The sequence below is a fragment of the Takifugu rubripes genome, chromosome 5 (assembly GCF_901000725.2).
Source record: "Takifugu rubripes chromosome 5, fTakRub1.2, whole genome shotgun sequence".
NCBI lineage: Eukaryota > Metazoa > Chordata > Actinopteri > Tetraodontiformes > Tetraodontidae > Takifugu > Takifugu rubripes.
Window position 1 is genome coordinate 3,112,306 of NC_042289.1, and position 20,866 is coordinate 3,133,171.

Sequence of the window (20,866 nt, forward strand, 5' to 3'; positions counted from 1 at the left end):
ACCAACCGTGTGAGCCGAGATCTGCTCAGACTACAAAATATATATTATCACCACAGTTCACGCCTGGATCATAGCCACACGCGCCTGACATTTAGTAGTACGTGATCAAAATAAATGCAATTTGATGGCTGCATCCCTGTAACTACTGCGAGAACTGATCATTTTTGATCACTCCTCTAACAAAAACATGCTATTTGAGCACAGGACGGCACCTGACAAAATTTAAACGTGTAAATATATATGCTCAAATGAAAAATAACTGCTGTTTGACCAATTTCAAAACCACAGACTGAGGGTTGGGGTAGTTTCATTTGTATGCAGAAGGTAGTAATTAGTATTTCTAATCAACAGGACATAACAGAATGCTTGAAAATAGCTGTTTGGACCCGAATTCATCAGCCTCCCATCCTCATGAGCCCAGATCACATCACCACAGGGGCCAAAGCACCATCAGCCCCTGGTCACCCTGCCCCAAAGGTTCATCCAAAAACAAAGGTTTCATCTGAAAAAAAGACATGTTTTATTTTGTATTTCACAAACTTATGACACCCGTGTGTGCATCAAGTCCCCAGAACAAAGGAATCAGAGTTCAGCTGCATTCAGGACCCACACAGATCCAGGTTGATGCACATTTAAACACGTGCATCCAGCCTGACTGCCGTGACGCAGGGTCGCGTACACGCACGCTCACACGCACGCAGAGGAAAATTAATGCATTATTTACCTGTTTAAATGGCAACTAAATGCAGCCTTTTCTCGGTGCAGAATAAAGCGAACGAATGCACGTTTTAACACCATTACTAATATAACGTTGCAGGTGCCAGATCGCTTACTTGCGTGGCAATTAATCAAGATAATTAGGAAATTTTAAATGGTATTGAAACTTTACCCCGTTCTGCCCTTATAATTAGCTGTCAACCTTCATGGCATTGTTGCAACCTCCTGTTTCTGGTGTCATTACCTACAATCTAAGTCACAAATAATTAGCAACCAAACATTCTCCGCTAATCGTCGCAGCATTAGCCAAAACCAAACAAAAAGGTCAAACAGTCCCAACGCGAGATTCTCTAATAGACTGAAAGCGAAGCAATTAAAGTCACAGATTATTTTCCACCGACATGTTTCTCTGGCTAATCCACTTAAAATATCATCCAAACTCTGTTTAATAAGACGAAAAACTCAGCCAAAACTATTAAAAATGCGTCATCATTTTCTTCCCCGTTCTCCCGTCTCTTCTCGCAGGGCACTTAATATATGAATACTTCAAAAAGAGTTCATGCAGTCTGCCAGAAACTACATGGAAATGAAGTGGGGGAGAAGACGAGCTGGCACTAAAAAAGTTACATATTTTGTCTTTTACCGCTATCAGCCAGAAACGTGTCTGACCCACAAGACTGAGGCCGCCGCACGTAAACGCACCACGGCGGACGCAAAGCGCTTCATTGTTTTTAAATTACGCACTTTTTGCCGCAGTACACACACATATATTGCATATATACTGTATATATATATTGCATCTGTGCACTGTAAAACAATAAGACAAAAGAAAGTATTTCAACGTCTTTTATTCTACGATTCTCCTCAGGCTGACTGAGGAGGTGGCTGCCAACTTCAAATTAACTCTTTCAGTCAAGATAGAAAAGAAAAAAGCAGGTACACATTTAGATGGAGAGTTCTTTCTTTCTTTCTTTCTTTCTTTCTTTCTTTCTTTCTTTCTTTCTTTCTTTCTTATCATAATAGTGATGTGCTGCTGTTCCATTTTGGGTCATTTGCACAAATAAAGTAACTTCCCGTGCTACAGCAACAATCTCATAATTTACACGTTTGGCCCTCCTGCAGATATCACACACTGTTTTATTCTTTTTCCACATATGAAAAAGACTTGTGCAGATGCTCATTAGAAGTCTTGCTCTTCTTATTTTGATGGGAGACTAGCGCTTGTTAAATAAAAAAAACCTTTCCCCCATAAATGTATTTAAAATGATGGAAAATATGATACATATAAAAGCAATCAGTATGTGTTTAGTTTTTATTCAGCCAACCTTGTCTGACTTTTTAAGAACTCATCTAAATTCCCAAACCTCAAGCCAACTAATCAAAATTCTGGCACAGTAAAAAAGTATAGCTTGAGTTTTGTTTTTTGCTTTTTTTTTTTGTTATACTACATAAATGACTGAGTGTTTTGCTTAGTAAAAATGCTCCTTAATTTAAATGAGCGTTACACAGATTTTTGAAAAGCTCAGCAAATAGATAAAACCGTTTCCTCAGTCTGCCCCATAACGCCCTGCAGGGCCCACCATCCTTCTTTGTCCTGCTCGTCCTCCAGTACCTGACCTGGCCCAGGACGAGCTGCATCTCATTAGACCAATTAGACCATGGTCGGTATAACCTGGGCGCCATGCGGCATAGCCTTTCATTAGCGTAGCCTTGCGTCTGGTGGGGCTCGGTTCCGTCTTTTCGAGGCCAGCAGAGTGTCCCTGACCCTGGATGAAAACCCGATGCTGCTTCCTCTGACCCTTCTGGTTCAGCCCACTGACAGAGAGCCAGAGTAGAGAGGCAGCTGGGGAACGTTGAGGTCCAGCCAATCAATGCGTAATGTGCAATCAAACTGAGTGGGTAAAGTAAATTAAGCGAAAGGATCTGGATTCAGACACAAAAAATATTATATATATTTTGTCAATTTTGCTATCAAATTGCGTAGGCCCTCGACTCAATATTTACACATCACATTTTTTTTCTATTTTTGAGATACAGTAAGCAGGGTGTCGGTAAATAACTCTAGAAATAAGCTTGCTAAAATAGAAGGGGGGGGGGGGGGGACCTCAATATTAAACCCTTTGCCCCCCCATAGCTGTTTTGAAGAACCCTTTTGTATTTAAAAGTTCTTCTCCACAAAGGCTTCCCTGGTTCACAACTAGTCTTACACAAACCATTCTGATTGAGATTTGCACTGGAACCAACGGGATTTTGCAGGAACAAATGGGTCTGGCTTCTTCAAGGTTTGCGATACACTACTAACTGGGAGGGGGCACATGACTCAGGACAAAGTGAGTAAAAAAAAAACCCGCCCGCACGGATAATGTAAAAGATGTGTTGTTGGGATCAGCGACGCGCTTCGGTTGCATTCCCAGTAGTTTACAAACCAGCGCGTTACTATGTGTGAAAAATCTGCAAGCAATTTGTGGCGGCTGTGTGCTAACATGCCCGGGGTGAGCTGTGTGTGTGTTGGGGGGTGTTTGGGGACCAGCTGAGGAAGAGACACGCACGGCCACATTCCAGTCCCACACTGCAAAACCAACTCTGACCCACTGGCTCCCGATTCACTGCTGCCGCCTCAGTGCAACAACATTAAGAACCCACCATCCATGGGTCTTGGGATGAAAGCTAAATTACTGATCTGATGTGTGCGAAGTGAATGAAACTCCCACATTAAGCATGTGGCAAGCAAATATGGTCTGGTCACACCGCAAAAAAATGGCTTTGAGACTTTCACTAATTTTTTATGTACTGTTTTGGGTTTTAATTTTAAGCAGCAGTTTTACTTTTAGCTGGGGAAAGCGAGCTGTGAATTTCAATGTCTGGCAAACGCGCTAGGTGACATATAAAACACACCTCCGGGTTATTTTGTGGTAAAACACGAGAGGCTTAAGTGCTCTAACGGGTTACTCAGCACCTCATTTTTAAATTTGATTCACTGGTGATCCGGTTCTTCTTTCTATAATGTGACAATTACGCATTGTGTCTGGAACAAGCCACGATTTCATCAGCAAAGATCAAAATGACAATGCAGCCAAAATGTCTTTGAAAAGAGACAAACTTTCACGCTGCAGCCAGTTTTTTGCAGTATTTGGCTGATGGAGGGTGCTAATTTACACACACACGCACGCACACACACACACAAAGGCATCATAATGGATAAACAGCGCAGCTTGGCCTGCAACAAAGACATGCATTTAGCAAATTCATTCTCTTTGATACAGCCTTCTTCTTTAGGTTTGATGGAAGCCAATCCATTTTTAATGACTGCATCAGGAATGTTCCATCACCACAGAAGTGAGATATCACGGCGTTATAAGAGCAGATGAGCGGCCGAGGCCCGCTGGACCTCGCCATGCACTGCATTATCTTTGATCTGCATCGTCTGGTTGACATGCATCACAGAGAATTACAAGCGCATTGATTCATCAATGGGCAGAGGGATGTTACACCATAACCTCTCTTATGAAAAGATCCCTTGGAATTAGAAATTTCAACACGGCCCGAAATGAAAAGGATCGTCAGGTTCATGTGTTAACTTGCCGCCAAATAAAGCTGTAGGGCTTTGCTCATCTTTTCAAATGGATGAGTGTGAAATGCCAACGACAGCCTTTCACACACGGCCGGGAGAAGAAAGTGAGCTCAAACAACACGGCGGTGTTTCCAGAGCAGAGAAGAACAGCACCCCGAAGCAGAACGCCGTTGTTTGGCCCGTTTGGAGGTAAATCCGATCGGGAGCGGACAAATGATGTAAAACTCCTCCTGAGACTCCAAAAGGGAATTTGTCTTCTCTACTTCCAACACACCAGGATTATTTAATGCAACACAAAGTAGTTTTCTACACTCAGTGAATTTGCTATTGTAATTCTGAGCGTATCGTAACTTTATCACAAACAGTAAAAGAGAGAAAAAGTAAGAAGTAAAAAAGAGAAATGTAGATCTTTGTCGTCAAGGGAGCGCGGCCTCTTTATATTCAGTACTTTATTCTCATCGATACTACGGAAGCTATGACATCTACCAGGTTATGTGTATAATCTGATGATTAGATGTTAACTTTATGCTAATACGTTTCTATTTAACCCGCAACCCAAACAATCTTGGTGGTGAGCGTTTTACCAAATATACAGGGGAAAAAAAATAAGCCGCCACAAATTAAAATGTGGGGTAGAATGGAGTCATTCTGTGTTGTATGTAATGTGTATGGAGATCATTCAGATTCTGACATGACAAAAAGGAAAGATGGCGTCAGGATTTCCCGGTTCGTAGGAGCTGAAGGATGAGATTCAATGAAGTACTTAATTGGATTTAAAGGAGTTCAAAACAACTTGTTAGCAAATTTAAATGTTGCTGGGCAACTGTGTGGCAGTTCCCTTCAATAATCCAATAATATCATTTAGAATAATGCATGTGTCACAGGACCTCCTTGTCTGTCTTGTATTTTCATGACGTGTGGTTTCTGTGGGCAGCGCTCGGCTGCTCAATGTCCAAAATCTGAAGTAATTGGCTGAATTTCACTGGTGCGTACACACATCACTGTGTAGAATACCATGAATTAATCATGTGCTGAAAAGAAAGAAAATCTAATAATAATTTATAAAAAAAAAAACTAATGCCAACAATAATAAACAAGGGTATTAAACTTATTTCATGCTTGCCAGTAAATGGTTGTAATGGACATTTTATTAGCTTTATTAGCTTTTGCGGCCGTCGTGCTTATGGATTCTGACTACTTGGTGTAATGATGGACCAAGGTCAACGGGACATCTTAAAAATTATATCATATTGTGAATGGCATTAAACATCATCAGTACTAAAACTGAATCTAATGGCATGATTCAGGCAGCACAAACTCAAATGAGCATAACTAAATGCAATGTTTTGGTTTTTATGTTATATATTTAAAAGTATAAATTTTGTGGCTTTCATAAAAGGTTAGTCTGCAAAGTCTGAGGAGGTTTTACCCACTTTTTTAAAATATCCTGAGAGGCCAGAGATGTCAAATAATCGTCCCATCCACTGTCCATGCATGACATCACCACCACAGCCGGCTCTGCCACACACGCACATACACGCGTGTGCACACACAAGCACACACAGGCACACAGGGCCTCCTGTCTGCAGTTGTCTTCGGGCGTGTTTGTCCACGTGCAAATTTCAAATTTTACTCAACCGGAATGCCGCATCGTGCTAAATCAACATTTTAGCCTCTCCTGGATGCTTAGGGACTCAGGGTGGAGACGGGATGAAACCGTGTAGGTCAGAAACTTTCTGGGTGACGTGCTGATTGCTCGCAGCACAAACTCTGCAGCAGGCCAGAGTCGGTTAGAAAGAGGAGTAAAGGCTAGAGGAAAGTAAAGCCCACAACTAATGCAGAGCTGAACGCTTTGCAATCAGACAAATAAAGGGGCAATCTAGCACACAATCAAACTAGAGATTTAGCCTGCTCTCCTGCCAACAGCTAGGGACCTCCTCTTTCTGAACAAGGGATGCACTATGGACTACACCCCCCTCTTTCTCTCGCTCCAGTCTCTACTCTCTGCCAGTCTGAAAGGCGGGATGCCAACCTTTTCCACCATTGGGCATGTTGCCCTGCCCTTTATGCAAATGCTTTGCCGCAATCCCTATCTAACAACCCCCACTGTCTCTCCCACCACGTCTGTGCACTATATATTCTTTTTTATCTTTACACGCTTCCTTTTAAATCAGCCAAGTATCTGAGCTTATGCCATAGCCACGAGTTATTAATTAAACCCTAATGATCAGCGGTGTTGAATTCCTGAATGAAACCGAAAGCTCCGTGCGTGCGTGCAGCCCTTTAAGGGGCGCTTTGTTTGGTGCCCTCCGCGACCAAAAAGCTGCATCCAGGGGCGGATATTTGACAGAGGTGTGGTTATAAATGTCTGCAGGAGCCCCGATAAAGACTGACAAAATGACGGGGGTAAACACAATGACGAGGAGGGCAGATATTTGAATAATAGGAAAATAAAGTAAACAAAGGGAGATAATTAACAACAAATATCCTCTCCCTCAAGGAAACTGCAGTCTCATTGACGCAATTCCAGCCAGTTCTGTGCAATCTTCCAGTTTCATCTCCACATGAGGTTTCTTTGACCATTTATCTGGGTTTTCTGTGGGTGTCAATCATCACTGCAGGGTCCTGTGTAAAACAAATGCAGATCCATGCGTCACCGTTTCATTGTCTGTGCCTGTAAGAATGCAGATAAAGACTGTGAGAAAGGGCTTACCAACAAATCAATACGAACCAAATCACCAAGAAACTCCAGCAAGCACCATTACTTAAAGTTGTAAGGCAGTTCGGAGCAACACAATTTAAAAAGAGACTAACAAAAGCTTCAATTCACTTTCAATTATCATGCCATGATTATCATGAATAATGAATTGTTGCCCAACGTGGTTCATAAATATCTCTGTGAACCAACAAAGGAAAGAAACCAAACTCAAAAAGAAAATCCCAGACAAAAAAAAATGTATAATGTAAGAGACTTCCATTTATATTAGATTATATCGCAAGTAGTTTATTATCTAAATATTTGTTATTTGAATACTTTCATCTGCTGAAAGCCAAGAACATTGGTGTGTTTTACACAATGGTTAAAATGAACGGTGATCGCAGCTTTGTTCCGCTTTGGCTCTATGGGAACAATCCAGGTTTGGATGGATTCAAGCCACCACAAAGCAGGACAAACCCTGCACAACCAAACAGACAATCTTCTGTTTCCTCGAATGCCCTCTGACACATCGGGACGTGCGGTATGTCACACTCCAACTTCCAAGGGTGGAAACAAATGCAGCCACAACTAAAGACATGTCACGGAAAAATGCAAATATTACTGGGATTCTCACTTTATCCACAGGATTGAATGTGAAAAGGTCCCCGCGGGGACAAAACCAACTTTCCTTTCCCTGGTAAACACAAAGACGTCTAAACTCGAACAGCTCAAACCAACAACATAGTACCACAACAATGTCCAAATCTAAACTTCAGACTTTATTACTCAAGACTCCACACAACGGCTGATGTTTCCTGAGGGGGGGCCGACAAACAAACCATAACACGGCGGCCGGGGCAGAATTAACACCCTGTGCTCTTTTCAATAAATATCTCACATGCACACACGCACACACGCGCGCACGCACACCCTTCCCTTTTCCTATGTGAACTTGCAGACTTCCCTGTGTGAGTTTACAATAATAAAGTTGCCATAAAGTGACAGCTATGAGTTCATTCATCAGTTTATCTGATCGGCCTGACATGTTTTTCAGGTGGAAAAGAAAACACACTTCAATTCCTCAAACGGCACCTATTCCTGTTATTGGTTGAAGCATTTTTCATTTCAAGACTCCTCGACATTCTTAGAGTTGGCCAATAACCAGCAGAGTTAGGAAGGTTTACTCAGTGGTGATTGTGTCTTCTAACCCAACACTTGCATTTTTTTAGTTAGCAATCAGAGTGGGTGTGCACGTACTGAGGCTTGAAATAAAATATTTCCCTGTACATCCCTTACTCAACTCAATGGGGATGTGATAACCAAGTTTGGTTTGGTGGGACTAATAATAGATTTAATCCAGTTTTGCATCCATATTAAAGGTATATTTGGCCAAATTTGGTCTACTTTTTGCTGTTAACAATTAAAACATTAAAAATTCCATCCCAGAGTAGGGAGTTCAAACTATAAAATCCCCTGGGGTGACTCAAAATATTTCACATTTTAAATCTTTCTATCCTTTGATTTCTGTAAAAATCAATAAATCCTTGAAATGTCTTTAGCACCGATAGACTATTGTTGTGCAGCACCTGCAAGGTGGGAGGTAGCGTTTAGGCAAAACCCAGGGATCCTCAGCACCGTGGCCTTTGTAGATTATCACTTCGGGTCATCCATGCTGGACAAAATTAATTAGCAGCACAGTCAGAAGACGCTTAGTCCTCCTTTTTCATCATATTTGCTTAATTGTAACAACAACCACTGCAGCTGTCTGTCAGGTGACAAAGGGAGCACTGTGTAACTCCTGCGTGCACATGCTTCTGTGCCCAGTGCCTGCGTTTGTATTCTGTAACTGTCAGGGTTTTCCCGCCGACCACACTTTATTAATGGTGGCTGTGATGAGACCAGGAAATGAATCAATGACTCTCAAAGTTGGCTGGTGTGTTACAATCATGTGATCCCTGGGGGTCCTCTCCAAAAACCTGGTATGAACTCATTTGCTTGTAAAGATTGAATTAAAACTTGGTGGAATCTTTAGACATTTTGACCAAATGAATATTAATCTGTGGAACGTACTTCCTATTTACCCATCAGATTAGACGAGTTTGACTCATTTGACTTGATTCTCTTTAATTCCGTGGCCTGGTATTTCTGGAATCAGGTAATAAATTAAAATGTAGTTAAGGATTCTAATAACATATGGAAGCTAGGATAAGCCTTCAACTACGTGCTCAGTGCATCACTAAGCTTGTAATGATAATAAAATGCTCACAATGGCAACAAAATAGATAACAGGACACATATCGGGATATATTAGAGGATAATTAGCAACTGTCAGACTGAACCAAGTCATGATGAAAAATAGAAATTGTTTATGCGAGTGTGGTGGAAGGCGGGAAGGAAAATGAATGAGGCCTTTTCTTACAGAAGAGCACAGATCAGAGCTCCTAACTATGGGATTTGGTGCTGTTGCCTTTCTCCCCCTGGAGGGAGTAATTAGGTTAGGGAGGACAACTGCCGCATTGTTTCAACAGAGGAGGGATTGTGCAGGCCAAAGTCCCACCAGCAACATGCTTCCCTCACAACAAAGAATGCCAAACGGATTCTGTGGGCACTCGGACGTCCACACGGGGGGGAAAAACCTGCTTTTTTAACACAGCAAACACTTTGTTGGTCCATCTGTGTCCTTTAAAATGTCAAATATCCTCCAACAGTGTCAGATAACCTCTCCTTTTGTGGCAGATGCGGGATCTCTGTGGAACTCCGCTGCCTCTCGTGTAAATGCGCCGAGCCTCTTCTGTTTCCAGTGGTCTGGCACTACGCACCGCTCCTAACTACTATAATATGGTTATGATGCATTTGCATTCCTTCCAATCCCCTAGGAAATACAATATGTCTATATCGCCCGTTTTAATCACTGTCTGCTTCCAAGGAAAGTAAAAGGAGAACACAAAAAGCCGCAGCTATAAAGGGACTTTTTCAAATATACTTCAACTTCGTTTAAACACATCCTCTGTTGATTGATAGGGAGTAAATCAAAACAAATCATGCCGCTAAAAAAAAAAGGGGACACAGAAAACTCCCCAACCTAATTACAATGACTATGGTCTCTTTCATTCCTGCCGAACACTCTGCTCTCCTGTTTGGGCCGACTTTCTTTCCATAAGCTTTAGGTTAAAAAAATAAACAAATAAACTGCTGTTGCTTTTGCGTCTTTGTCCCAATCTCGAGGCTTTCAGCTCTTCCAAGTATTAAAACAGAAAACTTAACGCGCACAATAACATGCACCTCTGCATTCCCACACACACTACCGCTGCTCGCTTTCACCATAAATCTCCACAGCCTCGCTGCAATACACGGTCAATTTGTGGTCCCCACATGAGCCCTAACTCTGGCTTGGAAGTGCTCCTCTTAAAGAAAAACAAAGCAGGGGGAGAAGAGGAACAAAAAAATAACACGTGGAATACAATAAAACTGCATGTGTGAACTGGTGTGACTCTTACAGTCGGACTCTGCGATGCCAACAGGAGTCTTTTCCCCAATTAAACTTGCCACAGATGGTAAAGTTGATGGTAATGAGCCCATTTATACTTTTCATTGACCCTTTTTTCTTGCCGTGGGCCAACAGCTGAGCGAAGACGGGCCCTGGAATACGGTGTTTTGACATTACATTTGCAGAAGCAGCCTCCGAAACAACTTACTTACATGAAATGTTCTCGTGAAAGAAGCTTTCCCCCCCTTTATTCAATTCCTGAAAACTTAATGAAGCATTGTGTCATTATGCAGTTTTGTTTCATCCAACATGTGGAGAATTATTTCACCCCCCCCCATCCCCGATGCACACTTAGCCAACATTTGGTTTGTAAACCAGCTTGTTACACTAAAAAAAAGTTAAAAAGCAGGAATAAAGTACCTGCACATGCTTCAGTGCTCACACGTTTCACTTTGCTCCACAATTTTAATCCTCTCATCCTGAAACTCTCAGGATTTGCTCCCTTATGCTGTATCTGCTCATCAGCTTTTGGCTGTTTGATCAAAGGAACGGGACGGGAATCCTCAGCCGTGACATTTATTGCAGATTTATTAAAGGCATGCTTTTAGAGCATAAAAAACACCATATGCACCTTACAGACCCAGCGAGTTTGCTTGCAGCCAGTAGCATTCAAAGGGAAGACACTTTACTACCAAGTTGGTACAAGCACTTTAAAAATGTGTTGGTACTTGTTTTTCTCCAGAACCATTTGAACTTAATGTTTAATGAGATCATTTTCAGTGATGCTATTTAACATTGATTAATTTATGGTTTGGGCAGCAAACATTTTGTTCATCCATATGATGGATATTGTAGTGGAGTTTTTTTTTTTGTGTGCACTGCCTCACAAACAAGTAGGGGTCATGGTAACCAGCATAGGGACATTACAGCACACTTTCAACAAACACTGAGGGGTCGAAAAGTAAGACATAATGACTTTTTTGCCATTTGTTATTCATTTCTGCTGAGGTTTTAACATTTCATTGGCTCTAAAATTGGTTTCCAGTTTCACTGTCTTGATTAACTCCAGGGTTTGGACTCTGATCTCACCGGTGTGTATGGCCTGAGCTAATACAGCCACATGACTTTTCATATATTTAATCACAAACACCTGATGAGATCATCTTGTAAAACATACTGAATGGCTATCTGGACCACCAACGCATCTCAATAACAGGAACTGAGGTTAACCTCTAACCTGAGCGCTCATTTATAAACGGCATTAGCGAGTGTCAGTGGAGCCGGGGATCTGCCACTCCACAGACTCCCATTCTAAAGCTGGCCCATCTGTGTTTTATATTTCTGCGCTGATACAGAATCCTCATCCTGCCCTAAAATTTCCAGTCAAATATACAACTTTCCATGTAACGCACACTAATCCTGCAGCTATTTCTCTGAGCCTAAACAGAGCAGAAAGTTTATATCTGAATTCCCTCGCACAGCAATGCAGTGCAGCTGCATTTGGGATAGCAGTTACCAGATTGTCCGGGCCAAAAAACAAAAAAAAACAAAGTCAAGCTCTTCGAGCTCACCCTGAGCACCGCGTGGCCTCGTTCAACTCTGCTTTACGTAGGATTTCAACAAGGATCTATTTGACTCTACTGTACTCTGCCTGACTATGAAATGGCCCCAGGCAGGCAGTAAACCACAAGTCACAAGAAGCACAGAACACACTCTTCCCCGACACGTACACACACACACACACACACACACACACACACACATCAACGCTCTGTCAGTTAATAACACAAACTCCCGCCCTCCCCATTTGCTCACAGCTGCCAGCCTTCCTCAGAGTTCATCTGAGGTAAAGATATGCTATATTATGCAACCAAGTATAGATTTTCCAACCGTGGCTGTTTGCCAGCTTCCTGCTCCAAAGAGCAAGATCTATTGCTTTGTTCCTGCGCCTGACAGCTATTTATTTGCCGGACAGGGTGGCTAAATTAGACAGATAGAAAGAAACAGGCAGTGAAGGTAACAAGAAAATACAATCATGGAACACAATAAGAAACAAAAATCAAGTCAGAGAGAAAGAAAGTCAAGCAGAAGGAATTTTCTACTCCGCTTTCTCCTCCAGTCTCAAAATCAGGTCACAACTGTTTTCATTGCTGTTTGACTTGCGGGTTCATAAGCCTCCAAGCCTCAACGTTCCTCCACCTACCCCCAAGACAGGAAAAGATTTTCCCTCCAATTTTAACCCCATAAATGCCTGTTGAGCCTGATTGCAGGCTGAGAGCCGCATCATTAGCGCCAGACTAGAATAAAAGACCTGGAAAGTCGGTTCATTCATGAAGTCACGGACGAAACAGACACCGCTGGACTCGAAAATGCATCTGTTATTTGCTGTCATGGATTTCAGCATGAGGTCATGTGGAGCGGCGCTGACAGAAGGCCTCAGGAAATGTGAGGCACCATCAAGGACGGAATCTCTTGCCTTATTAACCCCCTGTTTCAGGAAAGTGGTGAAAATATGGTGAAGGCCACATCTTCATCAGGTGTCGTCACTGTGTGACTTCATCTGCTGACAGCTGAACAATCCCAGACACCAGCAGCGTTCCCCCCCGTCAACCGTGGCCCAACAACGATATTGTGCAAGGCCTTCCCAGGAGTTACCAGGTGGGCAGGACAGATGGAAAGATGGTGTGCTGAACATGTTCTTTGCTTCTTTGCACACCACTTACACATTCTGCCCCAGAGAATAGTTTTAAAAAGAGAGATATAATGTATAGACTATTATCATAAAAAAGCAAATAAAATAATTGGATGTGTCCACCAATGGGCTGATGGGACGATTATTTGCTCTGACAACAGTATTACCATAACATTTGTGTTTCTGCCACAAAGTCCGCTCTCTAATTTCAGCCCAGCGGTTTCAGGACTCTTATTGAATATTAAGGTTTTCCTTTGCATGAAACCAATTTGCAAAACGAACCTCTTTTGATTATTTTAGCATATTTAAAGGTGGAGGCAAACATTCTGCTGCCCCGGATACGATGGCCTAGCTCGTTAACTATATCCTGGTTTTGGTTTTTTCTTTCACTCTTTCACACAAAAAGCACTGTGGATACTTTTTAAGTGACAAAAACCGCAAAACACTGATCGGGAAGAAATAATGGAGATGGAAAATCTCCAGTGCAGGTGTACATCAGCAAGTGCCTCTCTGAAGGGAAAATTCCGACAGAGTATATACGGTGCAATGGTGAAATTTCCAGCCTGATTGGGGAACTATTACTGTCCAGTTGCCAAACATGCAGTGTCCATTTTCAGATGCCTTAACGGACTCCAAACTCCTGCTGACCATTGCATCTTTCCCAGTAACTGAGCCTTGTGACATCAACCATCTTTCCAAAATAGCCAGGCACCTGGTCCAACATAGTAAACTCCAACATAGTTCTGAAATTCAGAGAGGTTGCTTAAACTAACAACTATTGATTGAGATATTTCTGGGGAATATATACCAATTAACAGCAATATCAGGTTAGACTGCAGGCCACGGGGAAGGGAAAGAAAGAAATGGAACCACTTTCACAAACAAGGTCATCAATTCCCAAAACGACTCCCACAAGAAAGGAAGTTAGGCTAGAATGACGGCTAGAAGTTGGCACGTCATCCAGATAAGGAGACGCACAAACTTGCATGTTTGTATGGATGCCTCATATTTACCCCTGCAAGAGCCCTTCCACAAGTAAGCTTCTGAGTGTGCATAAACAAAGACCAGGAGGGTAACGGTAGGGATGAGTCCATGTCAGTCTGCTCGTGTGTATCGGGCAAACACTACGGTATGTCCTATACCACGCACACACGTCACATGGCTGCAACGTGCTTTATAGTTCCCTTCCCTGAAAGAATGCACACCTGTGTCGGCTGTAATTGCGCGCATGCAGGTGCAAGGCAAAACCTGACAAGCCTGACTTTAAACAGACGCACATCAAACCCAGGAGGATTTGTTTTTGAATGAGCAGGGCCATGGTGGCGACAGATCCTGTGGCGTACGTCTGCAGGATGTATGTGCGTCTGGGCCGTGGTTGAGCGAGTGTCTGCTTCACCTTTGTTTGTTTGTTTGTTTATTCATTTATGAGTACGATTGGGTGGGTGTTTGAGTGTGAACGAGATGGCTTCGGTCATGAACCGGTCCTCAGATGTCGTTCAGATTAAATCTGGACGATCCATAATGAGAGGCCTATTGTATATATTTAGCCAGAGTCATGCAAAGTAGGTCAGACAGGCCAAACAACGTGGCCAGACTGCCCACGCCGGAGTGACCTTGAGTGGGCCGTCGATGACCTGCCGCAGCGGCGCTCTATTCCTGTCGATCCGCGACCAAAAAAGCGAGGCGGCGGCTTTGTGCGCTCCTCGTTTCAGCCACGCGGGAAGACGGCGAGTCGAAAACACCAGAGCGAGAGAATGAGTTATTGTTAAGGCTCGCTCCGCGTGTTGACACTGGCGTTCATTCAGATTTATTCAGCAAAGGAACAAAACGCACTCAGACACATCTCGTCCGCTTTGTTGTTCGTCAGCTGTGCCACAGTGTTTTCTCTAAACACTGCAAGATGGATAACAGGATGGATAACTTTCTACTTTACATGACTGCTTGGAACTCGTTTAGCCTCAAACCACCGACTTGCAGACAGAAAAGAAAGTCTTTTCGATTCTATTCCGCAGTGAATGCGTCGAAGATAACATTTAAACGACATGCACAGGTTAAAAAAATAGAACGGTCGTACCGTCGTCGACCTCCAAACATGTGGGAGCAAGTCAAGATGTGATATGCAACCAAGAGGTTATTGAAACTTAGTTGCACTTGCTTGAGGAAAAAAATAGGAATAACACAGCAGGTAGCAACGGGGAAACAGTCAAATATGCGGAAAGAAAAAACTCCTGCAGACATTCCAAACAAAGTGGAAGCCATGAGTTGGAGGAGAGTAAAGAAAAGCTCTCTCACATGTGAAAACACTGTACACTTCTCATCTCTGGCACATTCTTTCACACAAACATAAAAATACTTTATCCTCAAATGCCCCAACAGATTGACTATCATGCTGTGCAAAAAAAAATGTTTTATTGTGATTTATAATTCAAAATCAGGGAAGAGAACACTCTGTGCTGATGTCTGAAGCGATGACAAAGCTCCCAAATATTCACCAATCTATTTCTGCTTTCCCGCCCTGTCCTCGCTTTCAGATCTCACAAAAACTATTTTGTGCTGCTCTGAATATTTCAGCCCAATTATGTAATTTAGCCCCATATGTATATACAGGAGATATGTGTGCACGCGCGCTCGTGTGTGTGTGTGTGTGTGTGTACGCGCGTGTGTTTAGTAGCCATGGCAGCAGTGAAAACATATCAGCGACCACAGAACCACACTGGAGTCGCTGGTGCTGCCAGAGTCGTGCCAAAGAATAATCCATGCCAGAGGTGACATGAACGAAGGAAAAGTGAGGCTGGTGGAAACACACGTGATGCACGTACACGCGCGCGCGCACATACACACACTCTCACACACACAAGTCTGTCCTTTCACTCGTCGCCTTCCTCTTAAAGCACAAGCGCACACACTGGATTTCCTCCCATTCTTCTTGGCTGAAGACTCCCATGGCAGTGGCAGGAGGAATCAATTCTCCACGGATGCTGGGACAGCTGTGCTGATACTGAATGAGACACAGTTGGTCCTGCCTCTCTCTGTATGCAGCTAGAGATAAAAAAAATTTAAAAAAAACAACCCACAACTACATGCTACTTAATTTGAAGTCTATATTGTCGCTGCCAAGACACGCTCAGCTCATCATGTCTTTGTCCTGCACTTCCAAAGGAGAGATCTGAATTTCCGTGAAGCTGCTGCTGCTGACGCACGAGCGCCCGCCACCCCTATGTCACCGCGCTGACAATACAGGCTCCATTTTTACGGGCCCGTCCTGTAACAAGGTGGAAGGAATTGGAAGCAGGTGTGACAGGTTTTTTTTTTTCTTTATAGATATTTTGCTTGCACGGCCTGGTGCAGGGGCACAGTAGGGGGAACCATCAGAGGTGTGTCAAGGATCGGTTAAAGATCGGTTCCAGCCAATTGGATCAGCACCCCTCCCTCCCTCCCATTAAAAAGAGTTTGTCGTCAGTGCACGGATGAAGAGGAAAACACACTCATCCTTCCAGCATACATGCCATTCCTCTAAAAAAGCAGACAACAAAACAAAAACGTACAAAATAGAAGCTGCTCAATCATTTGCGCGGCCATGGTCAGGTGGGGGGGAAAAATGCATTTTTAGCTCAGATAGTCCAACGTGATCGGCTCAGTCAGGATACAGGCAAGGTTATTTGGAGAACAACTCCACATTTCAAACTGTCGCGCTTGTATAAATATGTGATTATGACCAACTCTGTGCAACTTGACGCTAACTTCACTGTTTGTTTAAACCTCCAGGCATTTGTACATCATCATCATCAGGATCGAATGTTTATTAGCGGTTGGTGTTCCACGCAAGACGCACTCACGGCCCAGATGTTAGCTGTGCAGTTGAAACTTTCCATTTCTGCCCCGACATTCAAACATGGAAACATTTAAGCAACCACAAGCCGCTGTTATAATCACTAAACCAAATTGTTAAAGAACAAACTATGTTTTGTTTTTGTTTTATTGGAGGGGGTTAAAAAAATGATACCTGTCTGGACCATTTTGCATGAGAATAGCAACACTGCCAAGTAACCAGTGCACTGCTGCTCCTCACTTTTATGCACGCAACATTCAATCTTTAAAGACGGAAACATCTGCCGGGTTTATAACCATGTTTGTAATTTTTATTGCATTACAGATTTGAACTAAAATAGATGGTTGCCCTCCTTTGATAGATTGCTTAGCCTTTGTCATTCTGACTGAAATGTCACTAAATTTGCTAAAAACCAAGGAATCAACACACACACAACTACCATGCTACTGATGGGGTTATATGTCAGGGTTAAAGTGTTGGGGAAATAGCTTTTTCTATGCAATGTTTTAATGCTATCTTATGTAGCTTGCCAACAATTTGGAAAAAAGAAGGTGGTAAATCTTGAACCTTTTGGTCCGCCTGTACTGTTTAGCATGAGGCTAAAGCTTCTGTTTGTTGAGGGACAGGCAGGCTAAAAGGGCCTTCTATAGAGAGACAATAAAGAAAAGGTACTTTCCAGTAACTTTAACAGACATTTTTGTACGGTATTCGCACAATTTTCATGTTGTTCTATTCGAGTAAAAGTGTAATAAAACTTGTCCACACACTCCTGTCACAAACACCTGTTGCATAACCCAGAATAACATAATATGTCACTGCTGAATATGTTGACTTTCTTAGCAGGACCACTTCTAGATTTCAACCTGGCTGCAAATAAATGACGTCTGCACGTAACGTGGCGTTGAAATATGAGGGAAAAGAACACAATGTTCTGGGAGTACTCCTGGTGTTCTGTCATGAGGGGAAAAGTTACGGGCTCCGCACAACATACAGGGAGCAGCCGCTTTGCCACGGCCTGTATGTCCCGCTCGTGCACACACTGGGATCATCACAATAGCTCCACCTGTCAATCAAAGGTCTTACGAGATCATTCTTCTGTCCAAGTACGTCGTTGGCCGCTGCATATGTGGGACTGAGCTCGCTCCAGTCTTGTGTAATGCAAATGGAGCCCGCAGAGAAATCATACTTCAGTGTGAATACCTGAGAAATGTCCAAGTTCTTAAAGGATCTGCGGGCATGTTTGCATGTGCAGAATGATATCCGACATTTTCTGTTAAACTGGACTGCAGCTCCATCAGGTTTTAATCCTCGGAACAGCTGTTCTAACTCATTCTGCAGGACGTGGGGGGAGGGGGAGAGGGCCACCTCACCAAGTTCATGTTCGGAGCCACGATCGTGACTGCACGAACTTAATCAAATCAACATAGAAAATAAACCAGCTCATGCTGGGCTTCGCCTCTTTGATATTTTCCCTGCCGATAAGGAGCCGCGGCGACGCTCCGAAAAATAAAACCGATCCTCTTGAGCAACATTCAGTGCTGATAAAGAGGTTCGTCTCAGACAGGGAGGATGAGGCAATCGGTCACAAGCGTCAGGCTGGTGACCTGCGGGTGGCTGAGAGGAGGACGACGGGCTGCAAACCAGCATTCATCGTGGGATTCTTTGTGCGAGGAAGATCTGGACATGAAGTGCGTGATAAACACGGCGGACCGGAGCTAATGGGAACCTTCTGCTGCCGGCACTTTATGGTACTGATAGTTTCTCGGTCCATGCTTAAAACCGGTTCGGCAAAGTACTGCAAGCTATTAAAAATAAAGATCCCAAGATCACATTTTCGGCCAGCAATTTTCCAACCACTGTTGCAGATGTGGGTGGGTTGAACCGCGCAGTTACCGGACTTTCCTTTACTTCCAGATGTTATTTATTATTAAAGCTGTGAGGCCCTGCCTATTAATCAATTAGCCAAGCTGAGCACAATTAAACGCTACTTACAGAATTTTAATAACAGCAGTATTTCAGCCAGTGTAACAGAGGGATTTGCTGCTTTCAAGGCCTTGAAACTGTGTTCAGAATTCATTTTTATGCGATTAGTTATTTCTTGATTAAAGTCTGGAACATTGATTGATGAGAAAGTAATTATTTTATTGGAGAGCCTTTTGTGGTTTAAGGGCTTGGCAAATTGACTGATGGCATGTTCATTTATGCATTGTATTCATTTAGACATGGATATATAAATATAATACTTTAATATTATTTATTACTTTTAAATGGAAATTCAAGTCACCAATTATGTCTCATTAATTAATTGTTTATTTAGACAGTCTGATATATATTTTTAATGCAATCATATAAATATAGAAGATTAATTCTGATTATCTTTAAAAAAAAAAAGTGGATACAACAGCTGGTCACTGTTATAAATGAGATTTTTTTTCTTTCCTTGGATTTTCTAATTTTCTTGGTTGCTTGGCATTCAAGTTACCACGTAGAGTGCAGATAAGTAAAAAAAATATTTAAATTAACTTCTATTTATATCATTTATCATCAGGAGAAAAAAGTCAGAACAGTTCTTGGGATAGTTACCAGAATTTCTGTCAGTGACACTTTTTAAACAACATTTTATTGCTTTGTCATTTACACAAATGCGCGCGCACACACACACACACACACACACAAAACACAAGGCCTTTTCCAGGCCTGAAAAAGACACACAATATACATTCTGAAAATGGGATACACACACACACACACACACACACACACACAAATACACACACACACCTCAAGTGGAATAGAATAGGGACTTGCAGGACTTACCACTAAGGCATTGTTTAGGAGGTGTGTGGGGTAATACTTTAGAGGGTGAGAGCAGGGGTCAGCATCCAGGCGGGCACAAAGGAGGAGGAGGAGGAGGAGGAGGAGGAGGGAAGGAATACTGTTAAAATGTCACACCATTGAAAACAAGGTGAGATGACAACACTACGACCTGTAAATGATACGACCAAGCACAAAGGCTGAGCAGTCAGCTTTGGTTTAAGGTGCAGATTTGTGCGGCACACAAGTGCCTGATTGAGGCGCCATAAATGCACCAATAACAGTAAAGAAAACAAATAATTCCCTCTTTTGGGTGCTGCTTTTTGGTGCTGTTGTATCACCTGATGAGTGTTTGTAGGACCCCTGACCCCTGATCAGAAGTGACACAGTGCACAGCAAACGTTCTGTGGGACAGCACAAGTGCTGCTTAAGAGTTTGTTGACAAATAACAATTGCGAAGGGAAATTTATGTGGCTAAATCAGAGCTTTGTGTCTGAGGATCCTCTGTGTCTGCAGAGCGGGAAATTTAGATGAACTCATCATCTCTGAAGGCCCATGTGGCAGGCTCCGGCAGCAAGCTGAGGACATCCGAGAATTACAGAAACCAAAACCAACCCACAACCAACAAAAATTTTACTAATCTAATGTGGATGAAATTAACAACCTGAATTTAGTTTTGTGGAATAAGCAGTTTTTGATTCACTGTCAAATCAACAGAGTGAAGAATGGCTTTCGAACAGTACCAGTTCTGAAGAAAAGCCTAGAGGAACGCACAAAATAATCTCAGGCCACACTTGTGCATCGTCAACAGACCAGCTGAGAACATCCTCTCCTGCATCCGCACAAGTAGACTTTCATAAAAATCAAAGATTTTGATAAAGAAAAAAGACAGTGATAAAATACAGTCTGGAATTCACACCAACATCATGTCATTCCATCGTGCATGTGTATGTGTATGTGTGTGTGAGTGTATGTGTATATATGCACACACAAACACATATATTGGAGTTTTTGTAAAAAAAAAAAATTCACAGAATTGAAAACTTGGTTTACACAAA

The 20,866-nt window shown here is 42.6% G+C and overlaps 1 protein-coding gene across 13 annotated transcripts in view; it reads right to left on the reverse strand.

The window, feature by feature from the left end:
• The window catches only part of nfixb (nuclear factor I/Xb), a 114,539-nt gene that overhangs the window by 71,649 nt on the left and 22,024 nt on the right, over positions 1-20,866 (reverse strand). For 7 of the 13 annotated variants that reach the window (XM_029836811.1, XM_029836822.1, XM_029836817.1 and 4 more), the window contains one exon: positions 19,812-19,847. The exons of the other annotated variants lie outside the window; for them this stretch is intronic. In XM_029836811.1, coding sequence (XP_029692671.1) covers positions 19,812-19,847 — 36 coding nt within the window. The remainder of the gene's footprint in view (positions 1-19,811; positions 19,848-20,866) is intronic. 13 annotated transcript variants of the gene reach the window in all.